The sequence below is a fragment of the Pyxicephalus adspersus genome, chromosome 12 (assembly GCF_032062135.1).
Source record: "Pyxicephalus adspersus chromosome 12, UCB_Pads_2.0, whole genome shotgun sequence".
NCBI lineage: Eukaryota > Metazoa > Chordata > Amphibia > Anura > Pyxicephalidae > Pyxicephalus > Pyxicephalus adspersus.
In genome coordinates, this window is record NC_092869.1 from 12,908,094 (window position 1) to 12,921,610 (window position 13,517).

The 13,517-nt window shown below is 40.9% G+C and overlaps 2 protein-coding genes across 3 annotated transcripts in view; one reads left to right on the forward strand and one right to left on the reverse strand.

The window, feature by feature from the left end:
* CCDC32 (coiled-coil domain containing 32) overlaps positions 1 to 3,010 on the reverse strand; it is a 45,664-nt gene extending 42,654 nt beyond the window's left edge. Inside the window, exon 1 of one of the 2 annotated variants that reach the window (XM_072428246.1) lies at positions 2,908 to 3,010. The gene's annotated coding sequence lies outside the window, so the exon portion shown is untranslated. The remainder of the gene's footprint in view (positions 1 to 2,907) is intronic. The other variant, XM_072428247.1, reaches the window with a different exon arrangement.
* A 2-nt stretch (positions 3,011 to 3,012) lies between these two features.
* RPUSD2 (RNA pseudouridine synthase domain containing 2) lies at positions 3,013 to 10,975 on the forward strand. The gene is made up of 3 exons (XM_072428238.1): positions 3,013 to 3,490; positions 5,792 to 6,088; positions 10,127 to 10,975. Exons 1-3 carry the CDS (start codon positions 3,044 to 3,046, stop codon positions 10,904 to 10,906), a joined length of 1,524 nt encoding a protein of 507 aa, XP_072284339.1. The 5' UTR covers positions 3,013 to 3,043; the 3' UTR covers positions 10,907 to 10,975.
* The last annotated feature ends 2,542 nt before the right edge of the window (positions 10,976 to 13,517 follow it).

Sequence of the window (13,517 nt, forward strand, 5' to 3'; positions counted from 1 at the left end):
ACCTCACAACAATAGGAGTGCACCCCATCATCTGTCTCACCCCCCTCTTTTACCTCCATATCAACCCCCCATATCAACTCACAACAATGAGAGTGCACCCCATCATCTGTCTCACACCCTCCTGTACCCCCACATTACTTCACATCTGTAGCAGTGCACCCCATCACCTGTCTCACCCCCTAATGTACCCCCATATTACCTCACAATAATGGGAGTGCACCCCATCACCTGTCTCACCCCTAATGTACCCTCATATTAGCTGAACAATAGGAGTGCACCCCTCCTGTACCCCCATATCACCTAACTTTAGGGGAGAACCCCATCACCTGTCTCTCCCCCATCCTGTTCCCCCATATCACCTCACAACAATAGAAGTGTACCCTATCACCTGTCTCCCCTTCTCATCGTGTACCCCCATATTACCTCTGAAGAATAGAAGTGCACCCTATCACCTGTCTTACCCCCTCCTGTACCCTCATATCACCTCAGAACAATGGGAGTGCACCCCATCCCCTTTCTCTCCCCCTCTTGTACCCCCATATCACCTAACAACAATTGGAGTGCGCCGCATCACCTGTGTCTCCCCCTCCTGTAGCCCTATATTACGTCACAATAATATTAGAGCACCCCACCACCTCTCTCTTCTCCTCCTGTACCCCCATATTACCATACAATTGGAGTGAACAGCATCACCTGTGTCTCCCCCTCCAGTACCCCCATATTACCTCACAACAATAGTAGTGCACCACATCACCTGTCTCGCCCCTCTGTACCCCCAAATTACCTTACAACAATAGGAGTGCCCCCAATCACCAGTCTCCCCTGCTCCGTCTGTACCCCCATATCACCTCAACAATAGGAGTGCACCCCATCATATTACCTCACAACAATGGGAGTGCACCCCATCACCTGTCTCTCCCCCTCCTGTACCCCCATATTACCTCACACTAATACCAGTGCACCCCATCACCTGTCTCACCCCTAATGTACCCCATATTACCTCACCAATAAGAGTGCACCCCTCCTGTATCCCCATATAACCTCTAATATAATCAACATTAGGAGTTCACCCCATCACATTGTGCACCCCCATATTACCTCTGAAGAATAGTAGTGCACCCCATCACCTTTCTCTCCTCCTGCTGTTCTCCCAATATTACCTCACAACAATAGAAATGCACCCTATCACCTGTCTTACCCCCTCCTGTAGCCCCATATCACCTCAAAACAATGGGCGTGCACCCCATCACTTGTTTCTTATCCTCCTGTACCTCCATATTACCATACATATGGAGTGCACCGCATCACCTGTGTCTCCCCCTGCTGTACCACTATATTACCTCACAACAATAGTAGTGCACCACATCACCTGTCTCTCCCCCTCCTGTACCTCCATATCACCTCACAACAATAGAAGTGCACCCTATCACCTGTCTCTCCTTCTCATCGTGTACCCCCATATTACTTCAACAATAGGAGTGCACCCCATCATCTTTCTTTCCCCCTTCTGTACCCCCATATTACCTCACAAAAATGGGAGTGCACCCCATCACCTGTCTCTCCCCCTCCTGTACCCCCATATTAGCTCGCAACAATACCAGTGCACCCCATCACCTGTCTCACCCTTAATGTACCCCCATATTACCTCAACAATAGGAGTGCACCCCTGCTGTACCTCCATATAACCTAACATTAGGAGTGCACCCCATCACATTGTGTACCCCAATATTACCTCTGACCAATAGTAGTGCACCCCATTACGTTTCTCTCCCCCTCCTGTTCTCCCAATATTACCTCACAACAATAGAAATGCACCCTATCACCTGTCTCTCCCCCTCCTGTACCCCCATATCATCTCACAACAATAGAAGTGCACCCTATCACCAGTCTTACCCCCTCCTGTACCCCCATATCACCTCAAAACAATAGGAGTGCACCCCATCACATTGTGTACCCCCACATTACCTCTGAACAATTGTAGTGCACCCCATCACCTTTCTCTCCCCCTCCTGTTCTCCCAATATTACCTCACAACAATAGAAATGCACCCTATCACCTGTCTCTCTTGCTCCTCCTGTACCCCCATATCACCTCAACAATAGGAGTGCACCCCATCACCTGTCTCTCCTCCTGTACCCCCATATTACCATACAATAGTAGTGCACCCCATCATCTGTGTCCCCCACTCCTGTACCCCCATATTACCTCAAAACAATAGGAGTGCACCCCATCACCTCTCTCTCCTCCTACAATACCCCCGTATCACCTCAACAATAGGAGTGCAGCCCATCACCTGTGTCTCTTCCTGTACCCTCAAATTACCTCACACCAATAGGAGTGCATCCCATCACCTGTGTCTCCCCCTCCTGTACCCCCATATAACCTCTCAACAATGGAATAGCACCCCATCACCTGTCTCTCCTCCTCCTCCTCCTGTACCCCCATATTGTCTCAGAACAATGGGACTGCACTCCACCTGTCTCCCCCACCTCCTGTGCCCTAAAAATTACCTCACAATAATGGCAGTGCACCCTATCATCTGTCTCAACCATGCTGAACCTCATACCAGCGTGCGAATTTACCAGTGCACCCCATCACCTGTCTCTCCTCCTCCTCCTCCTGTACCCCCATATTACCCTGCAATAACACCAGTATACAAAATGCCTGCTCCAGAACTTTTTCCCCATCCTTCTATATCCCCTGCAATATTACCAGTTCACCCCATCACCTGTGACACTTCCTTCACCTCATTTCATTCTGCAATAATATCAAAGCATTCCAATCACCTAACATTCCCTGTCTCCCACATATCCCCCTACATAACTACTAGTGCATCCTAAAAAAAAGGACATGACACCCCAGAATTACCCTGACAGCCTATATTATATAAATCACACAGACACATACCTGTTTTGCTGTGTGAAGAGACTCAATCAACTTTCCCTGTCTCTGAACTGCAGTTTCCCGAACTTGAAGTTTGGTCTGTGAGACTCCGCCCACTTCCTTTTTCCTGGATGCCGTCACTTCCGGGTCCTTGAGCTGAATGAGAACTTTCCGCAACCAACTAGCCGCTACCTTGCTAGTCGGGGTCCGGTCCCGGTTGCTGTGTTCTGCTTCCATGTCTGCCAAAAGAAAAGAACCCGAGGAGCAGGATGGGAAGAGCCGTGGTAAAAGGAGGAAGAAGCAGCGGGGAGACGAGACTGAGGAGCGCTATGTGCCGCCTCCTACTAAGCGGAAACTCGGTGTGAGCTTCGGAGAGGAGCATTTCCGAGAGACGGAGTCCTATGTGGAGAATGGGCTGCGCAAAGTCCGCCCGTATTATTTTGATTTTGAGACGTACTGTAAAGGCCGCTGGGTGGGCAAGAGTCTGCTGGAGGTGTTCAGCTCGGAATTCCGCTCCGAGCCTGTGGAGCATTACAAGCTGGCGGCTCAGGAGGGGAGGCTGAGACTCAATCAGGAGATTATCAGAGATCTGAATACTGTGCTCAAGGTGGGGACTTGTGGGGGGATGGTGGGGTGTCAATGGTTATTAAAGAGGAGGAAAAAAATTCACTTACCTTCAATCCCGCAGCGCAGTTGATCAGTCCGGAGGTCTCTTCCATGGTGTTCCACGTTGTCCCAGGATCCGTCTCTAAGCTGGCGCACCGGCATCTTCTCCTCTTCTTCGGCGGTTTTTCTTCCTACGTCACCCGATCCAGGCGCGAGATCAGGTGATGTAGGTTGGGAAAAAAACTTGCCGATCTCACTGTGCATACGTGAGATCAGCAAATTTTTCTCTTTTCATGTAAAGGCTCCTTCTGTGCATGCACCAAAGAGCCTCCCGGGATGCGTGACGTAGGTATCCCGGGAGGATTTGCACTCACATTCATTCTCGATTGCCTAGCCCAGGGGTCGGCAAACTCCGGCCTTTAGGCCAGATACGGCTTAGCTGTTGGTTCGTTCTGGCCAGGGGGAGCTAGGAACTACCCGAGCCGGAGCTCCAGTGCCGCCCCCTTGCATTTGTTCCCCTATTTACAGCGGCCAGCGTTGATACTTCCTCCACCGCGGTAAATAAGGAAAGCTCCCTGAATGTAAATCCCTCTCCTCCGCAATGCATACGGAGGAGAGGGATTTCACTTCAGGGGGTGTTCCCTGATGGTGGTCTGGCCTAGTGTGCTCCCGCCCACCCTAAAATTGGTCTGGTGACCATAAAACTTTGCTGACCCCTGGCCTAGGCGATCGATAATTGGGGGGGGGGGGTTTGCACTTAAAAAACTAACCGCATATTTTACTTTACATAAAAGGATTGTCTACCTTTTTTATGTAAAGTGAAATTTCTTAGTTTAGGTATGCTTTATTCCCTCAAAGGGGAGAAACTGCACCCGTTTATTACACCTGCACAGGGGTCTGGGCTATGCCTTCCTTCTCACCACCCACATATAAACCTGTTAGCAGTTCTTTATGCGTCATGGATATTTGCACAGGTAGAAAAATCACATTACAGTGATAAATCGCGTTAAAGTTAACCCATACCAAAAAAAAAAAACACACCTTCAATCCTGCATATCAGGTTTCTTCCATCAGGTCCTGGTATCTGTCCTCGGCCCAGTGCAGATATCTTCCCTCTTTTTCTGGGTTCTGCTTCCTGCGTCACCTGAACTCGCAAGATCGGGTGACATAAATTTGGGGACAAAATTGCTGATCTCGCTGCGCATGCATAGTTTTTTTTTTCTATTGATAAAAGGGCTCCTTCTGCTCATTCCCGAGTTGCTTTTCTCTTTGCTTCTCCTGTCTTGTTTTTCTTACGTTCCCAATGCTCATACAGGATTACAGGTTGGGATATCAGGTTTCATCTGTTTTATTAGGCATCATACTGTTAACTCCTGCAGTTAAATCAGAACTATACATAAAAAGTGAAAAATTAGGAACAAGAATGTTGTTTTCTTGCTAAAGGGACAGCTGAGGTTCCTTCTGCAAAAAAATGCAAAAAAAAAACTTGCCTGCCTATTTAGAATTTTTTAAAAGTACATTGGCACCAACATCTTCACCCAGTCACATTCCAGGTTCAGGATCATTGTGCCAGGTAGGAATGCTGTAACAGGGTTTCATGAATTTCTGGCAGACAGACATGTAGGGTTTGTACACTAAGCTGCAGATGCTTAGCTCAGTGTAAACTATAGAAAAAAAAATGCAAATAGACAAGGAAGTTTATTTTATTGCAGATGAGAGAGACATCACTGATATCACCTACCTGCCTTCTCAATTTTTTTGTATTTTTACAGTACAGTTCTGTGTTAAAGCAGACCTTGTTTTAGAAATGCAAAGTACCTAAGCTATAGGAACAAAACTGGTCCTTTGAACTCTAGATTTTGGGAAAGCTAAGGATCTCAAGAAATGTGTTGTAGCATCCTCTCTCCAGATTTGATACCCATCCATCCTATTGCACCATGTGAAAAACTGTCACTGATGCATACAGAAATCAGCTGTAGTTTAACATGGTTACTTTAAAAATAGAAATCACAATAAGATCTGTTTTAGGGGATTAGGAGATTTATGTCTTGATTTTACTATTACCTGTCAGACCTTATTTGCACTTTTTTCACTGTTATGACCTGTTAAATTCCTTCATTACCTGTTCACATTCCTAGTTCTTAGACCCCACTGATGAATAAGTTTATAGTCACGTTACAAGCCCTATAAAATGTGCTCTTGATTCTAAGGTTTAATGACTTCAATCCATGAAAGAGTTAAGCATTGCCTGTGTTCTTTTGATGATGATTAGCTTTTATCTAATTTCTTCTTTACATTCTAGGACAATGATTTTTTGAAGAACACAGTGCATCGTCATGAGCCTCCAGTAACTGCACAGCCTCTACGTATTATAGCTGAAAATGATGAGCTTGTAGTAGTGGATAAGCCATCATCGCTTCCTGTGCATCCCTGTGGCCGATTTAGACACAACACTGTCATTTTTATTCTGGGAAAGGAGCACAATCTTAAAGACCTTCACACTATCCACCGACTTGATCGTATGACTTCTGGGGTGCTTATGTTTGCCAAAACCCTTGAAGTGTCTAAGAAAATGGATGAGCTAGTGCGTGGGAGACAGGTGAGTTCAAAAAAGAAGTTTTTGTAATTGGTGATACACAAACCTTTATAAACCACATTACCGAAAAAGAAGTATGCTTTTACTAACAAGTGTACAGTAACCTTAAACCTGGGTATCAATGTGTTACTATCCTATGTTCATAAACAACCCCCCTTGCAATGTCCTGTTGAAAAATACAGATTTTTAATGTCTTGCTTTCAATATAATGTAGCCTGGGGGAGGCTGATGGTCAGTCTCGGACCATCCTAAAAGAATTATATTTTCCGGATTGGCCCCAGATTTATTCCCTTGGATGATAACTTGAGTCTGTGCCCAAGGTAAACCAGAAAAAAATCCCGCTATACCTACCTGTCCCTGTTCTGTCACAGGCCGTCACTATGTTCTTCCTTCTTTCTAGAAATCTATGTGCATACAGAAATTAGCCATGTTGATTGGCAGACTGGTATAACTCCTGTCTATGCAGGAATCCTTACAATCAACGCTGAAAGCGCGTCTCAGTGTTCTTTTTTACAATTATATGGAGCAGTCAGGCAGGTAAGAATGCTCATTGCAGAAGGGACATTACCTATCCCTTTCTGCAATAATGCCCTGTTTAAACCAACAATTTTACTTTGAAGGCCGAAATGCAATATTTTAGGGTGAAACTCGATGGCATGAGCACCTGTGTCTGTCCACCTGGAAGTTTTTGCTCATCCATAATATTGTTTGTATGTTTATTTTTTATTTTATTTTTTTTTAAATTACCAAGTTAATAAATTTGTACCCTTCATATACTGGCTACAGCAGGTATTCAAACCTTGGCTGCATAAACCTCAAGAGATACAGGAAACTGTCAGCTAGCTGAGTAGATCGAAATCTAATTTTAATATTCTCTGATGAGTTTGAACTGGTTTTGGCAGATTCAGATGTGTGTTTTTGTAATATGCAGCATTCATTACATTTGTGATCCTTCCTTGTGAGATCTTATGTCTTGTTATAAGGTGAGATTTACATTATCACCTTGCACATGCACCCTAATGGACACTACAAGCATTGCCTTGTACATTCTGTAGGGTAATTAAATAAAAGACAGAGAAAGATAGAGTTTTTGGCACAAATATAGAAAATATAATTTGTAGTACAAGTTTACATACAAAATTTTGAAAGAATTATATCCTTTTTACTCATAAGTCATAATATTCTCTTATGATCTATACAGGATTCGATCAATTTTCACATAAAGTTACAAAAAACAATTACAACCTTTTCTCTGTATGTCACAATAGTTTCTTACGATACATACAAAGTTTTGTTCAAGCCTGCTGTGGCAATATACACGTTTCAGCTAATATTGAACAAATATACATCACCATAGAATGGTTAAGTAGATATGAACCCACTCATATCAACCGTAGTACCCTACGCGTTTCGCCATAGTGGGCTTCCTCAGGGGTAGTGATAGGTCAATAAAAAGTTCTCTATGTATACATACGGGGTTCAGGTGATCTAAATTTACAAACATAAATGTAAGGGTTCATTACACTGCAATGTTCAACATTACAAAAATCGTATATTTCATCCAATTTCGTTCAAATAGTAGAATTTAAATTTTTAGAAAAGATATACTACATACATAGTTCATATATGAGTAATTTGGTAATGGAGTTACCAAATATATATAAAGTAGGAATAATTATAATTATCTAACTTACCGTATTTTTCGGACCATAAGACGCACTGGACCATAAGACGCACCAGTTTTTAGAGAAGGGAAATGAAGAAAAAAATATTCTGAAACAAATAGTGTCCTAAAATATTTTATGTGCATTAAAAACCAACAGCACAGTCATAAACACATGTAATCAACCCTGTAAAGTAAACAGCAGCATTTAGAACCATTATTAACATTATTTATATTTATTTATTATATTAAAATCATAAATTATAATATAATACATAAATATAAATAATAATTTAAAACAATAATGAAATAATAGACAACAATGTAATCTAAAAATAAAATCAAAATGTACGGTACTTTTATTTTTATGTTGTGTGGTGTTTTTGTACTGTAAAAACCATTTAAAAGCAGATTACATTGTAATCTGCCTTTAAATTTCCCTCCCTGACACACCCCCATACTTCACCAATCACATCACTGGAAGATGACTCATCCTCCGGAGTGATGTGAGGGGGGGGATTTCCCTGCGTGCTCACACAGACAGAGACAGATACGGAGGCTGGAAGCTGCTGGCATGTGTGGAGAGATACATAGTATAATGCAGGATTTCTGCATTGTGCTATACATCTCTCTGCAAGATGCCAGCAGCAAGCAGAGCTGCGGACACCTGGGTGAGTATTTCCTTTCAGTTGTAATCCGATTGTCATACTATGTATGACAATCGGATTGCAATATAACATTTGTTTACTTTGTGTTGTGTACGTGTGTTGTGTATGTGTGTGCTTTCCTGCTCCCAGCATGACTTTGTCAGCCAATCATGCTGAGAGTGGGAGGACGCAAGATACCAGAGTGACAGGAGTCACAGTCACTCTGGCCGTGCTGGACAGGAGAAAAGCCGGAGGGGGGGGCTACACAGGGGGGACGGGACAGCGGCTGGGGAGGATACCGGAGAGACGGCCCGGGCACAGAGGCTACATTTGGACCATAAGACGCAGGGACTTTTTCCCCCCACTTCTGGGGGGAAAAAAGTGCGTCTTATGGTCCCAAAAATACGGTACATACTTCAAAATATGGCTTAATCTTGGAAAGTTGAAAAGTTCGGAGGAAATAGGGTAGTGTAGTAGAATCCCCTATAAATATAGTCTTTACAATTTAAGAACAATTTCTGTTTATATCTTTATATGTAATCATATAATATATGTATAAGTGAGGTTAAAGAATAAGTAGGAATTGCAGTTCTACCTGAAAATGAAGTAGACTCCATTTTTATTATGATGCTGAATGGTAGCACAGGTCAAACAAGTCTCAGTTTCCAGGGAAAAGATAGTAAATGATCCCTAGCAGATGCAAAACAGTTTTGCCATATATGTTTCCACAGTGTAGGTACTAAAAATAAAACAATAATATGTTTTTTCTATTAGTTATGGTATTCATAATCAAATCAATTTGTGTTTAGTAAAGGCAAATGTAATGTACCTGAATTCTATAGAGAAATCTCCTCCTAGTGGTGCTGGAAAGGATTGTTTGCTTGTTTAAGATGCAGCCTTGATAGTGTTTCCTAAGGCGTCCTCTTCAATAGGAGGACGGCGGCGTCCTCCTTAATAGGAGGAAGGCGCCCTAGGGACCTCCCATACTCAGCGTGGGGATGCACATTTTGTATGCATTTTCCACTGTCGGTTTTGGGAATTCAGTCCTGAGCAATGATGTGCAGTCAACAATGTGAGTTCATATAGGTGTAGGTTGGAATTAATTTGCTCTGATCTGCATATTTGATGAAAAAAGGATATTATGAACAAAACCTAAATATAATTTGATACACCCCACAGATACTTTTGGATTTGATTTAAAAAGTGTCTACAAATAAAGGTGATATACTTTAACATATTATAATCAAATTTGACTCATGTATTCATTTTTTTAATCTACAACAACAAAAATCCTGATGGTAAAATTACTGCATATATTTGAGATAAAGCCAAGAAGTATGATAAAAAAATATCTTGTGGTTGTTGAGAATGTAAGGCAATAGCCAGATCTTTAAGAAAACAGTTGCACAAAGGCACTAGAAACCAGTTAATAAGTGCTGTTGGGTGTACATACTTATTCACATATAAAGAGATGTACAACAAGACAAGATGATATGGTGTAATAATCTTATAGGTATTTGTTAGTATTTAATAATGTACATGGGGCAACCATATTAGCACATTGCATGCTCCAATGCTATTTTTTACTGGCAGCCTTTAAAAAAAATAGAAATGTTTTGTCTTTGTTTACTTACCAGTTTTACTTTTCATGGATAATTATCGTTGTGGTGAAATAAAATTATTGCTACTCATTTTGGTAAAATCTTATACATTATTTTCTGATATTCCCAGGTGGAGAAGCAGTATGTAAGCAGAGTGATTGGTGAATTTCCTGAAGAGGTGATCACCTGTGAAGAGCCAATCCTGGTTGTTTCATATAAAATTGGAGTATGCCGTGTAGATCCTAAAGGAAAACCTTCTAAAACGATCTTCAAACGTCTCAGTTACAATGGGAAATCTAGCGTTGTGAAGTGCTTTCCCTACACTGGTCGTACTCATCAAATCAGAGTCCACTTGCAGTATTTGGGGCACCCAATTGTTAATGATCCAGTCTACAACACTGAAGCCTGGGGTCCAAACAGGGGGAAAAGAGGTGAAATTGGCAAAACAAATGAGGAACTTTTGCAGTCCTTAATAAAGGAGCATAAAGCTAAACAAAGCCTTGATATGCTGGATATTTCAGAAGAAGATCTTCAAATACCTGTTAAAAAAAAGGAATGTGAGGGACCTCAACCGTGCCCTCAGCCTGTTTCACGTGAACCTGTATCATCTGAGAGAGATCAGTTGAGTCCCAAAACAGACAATGACATTGAAGCTAGTGTTTCTGTGACACAGGATGCCCTAAAAAAGGATCAGGAGCAAGTAGCTGATGGGATAGTCATTAGTAGTGTTTCAGAAGAAGACAGACAAGGTTTAATAGACCCACTTTGTGGGGAATGTAAGATTGTGAGGCTTGAGCCATCTACAAAAGATCTTGTGATGTATCTTCACGCTTTGCGGTATAAAGGAGAAGATTTTGACTTTTCTTCTGAAATGCCAGAATGGGCTAAAGATGACTGGGTGGAAGATTAAATCAAAAGAAAAAATACAAATGTGTATTTATGTAGACTGTAAAATAAAAGTTTTTATTTTCTTTTATCATATATTTAGGCAACTTTTTTTTTTCAAAAAAAACACAAACAACTTTACCATTAGTTATGGTTATTTTCCAACATGTGTGCTCCACATTCATGGCTTCTGGTGTGATTGCATTTTTAAAACTTCTTTCTTAAAGCAACCTCTCACAGAAAAAGTACTGGCTACTGGTAAGAAAAGTGTTAAAAGGGATTAACATTTACGGAATTAATCAAACAGGTTTAAAAATCATATTAGGAAAAAAAAAACTTGTTCTGAAGATAATGACCTAAGATGTCAGTGGTCTGGTAACAGCTTAGTCGCCCAGATGTTTTCTAGTATTTAAGATCTACGTTGTGCCAGGGAACAAAAGCATCCTGACACATCAAAGAATCCTAATGACATGGTCTTAAAGCAGTAAAGAACAAAACTAGAAGCTACAGTAGATTTTGTTCCATTCTTAATGTTTGTAACTGTGTTTTCAGTTAGGTGCAAGTTCTCAGCCCTTGAACTGAGGTAAACATATTCTCCAATATTTTGACTTTAGGCAGCATTTAGCATACCTTTAATATTTTAACTTTTAAGATATGAACAACATGGATTTTATCTCTAAGCTTTGCATAAATGGATAGGTCCACCAAGTATGTCCGTATGAATTTGGGAGCTGATAAACAGTAGTGAATTGGAGAGGATTGTCGGTTGTAGTTGATGAGCACAGGAGTTTTGCACCAGATATCACCTGTCTTTTGTTTAATGAATTTGTGGGAAATATAGAAAAATGATTGATGAAGATGAGAAAATCCTGCCTTGTGCTATTCACCATAATGATAAATGAAGAGTGGGGGAGTAAGTTCAGTTTTACCTTGGCTGATTGTTGTGTGTAAAATCGGTTATCAACATGAGCATCCTGGGTCCCAGACACAGATGGTGGAGTGCATCAAAGTTACATTCAGTCAACTCCATTAAATGCTCTTTCAGTATCTGTCAATAGGAGTAAATGATGTACTTTTGTGTGATTTCTGAAATCCATTACCAGGAATCTTCTGATGGGTATTTCTTACTTCTTTACCCTGTACAAAGCTTACTTGATTTGAACAGATTTAATAACTTTTTTTTTATAGAACCTAAATTAGGTATTTAGGATTTGACATAGGGTAGTACCTTTCCTAATTTTTGGTGTCACAACAATTTGGGATAGTAAATGTTCTGGCAAAAAATATCCTCCTAGGGGTGGCATTAGTTATTCTAATGCAATTTGTTAATAAATGCATTTACATTATTTACAAATAAAATTACTATATTGAGACCCAGGCTCCCCACCTCCAAGTGTGTTCTGCAGTGTAATCGTTCTGTGCATATATCTTTCTCCAGTCCCTAGAGTTTTTTTTTTTTGTTTTTTTTTAACAATAACGGTAAGGCTGACGGGTATCAGAATCAGATTTACCGGTAAGTGTTTTATTGTTCGCATTTGTCTTGTGAGCCATGGATACAGAAAATGGTCATGTTAGGCAAAGATTTTTATATTTGTCATTCAGTTGCTATATAATCTTAGGGCCATAATATGATCAATATCCTATTCTCAGGGACTGGATAAAAACCACAGATAAACACATGAGGAGTACAAGACAAGAGACCTACTAAAAACATATAACGAAGCTATTTACAAACAGGTAATTACACAGGGATCTGTACACCATAAAAGTAGTAGGAGCCAAATCATGTCTTTGAATGTAATCTTGCTAATAATAGACATTATTTATTATAGGTGAAAATGCTCTTCATGTCTCCCAATGGTGACATTTAAAAGCATGAAATCAGTAGCACTGCAATACAGAAAGCGAAAACCAATATTTTATTAATAAATGACAATTATCTCTAATGCACACCCATTGGTTTGGCAAACTAAGGGGTATATTTGTTATCAATTTGCATAGTGATTTGTTCAACCAAAGTGCTTGTTTCATGATTCTGTGTGAATGTAATTGAAAGGGTATTAAAACTGAAATAAACTGGTTGTTGGGGTGAATTTTTGGTATAATAAGCTTATATATAAGGTATAATAAGTTTACACATCCTAATTGCTGATTCCAGATCCTGTCACTGCTGCATCCTCTGAAGCTGTCATCTTCTCTGCTGACCACCATGATCCTCAACTGGGTATCCACTGATTATGTAACCTCTGCATTTGCTGTTTGTTTGTAGGTGTCATTCTCAATTTGTCCATTAGGTAGTGCTGAGTTTATATTTAAATGAAAACAAGCATAATTCATTGTGAAAAGAAAATGTAAAGACAAATTAATCAACCTGAGCAGAGGGGATCACATGTACTGTGAATCCAGTTTAAATTGCACCATTTAGGTACAAAAGCTTGTAGGCTCTGAAGGTGTATGTGCCGGTCTCACCTTGGAGAACCATATTTTCCAGCGTGTAGCTGTTTTCCACCTTTGGATGGATTGGCAACTAAAGAAGTTGCTGCTGCTTTCTGCTGAACAACTGTTTACTTGGTAGTTAAGTCTGATGACATCAGATTTTGCAACCTTCTATAGGAAATCACCAGATATCTTAACAC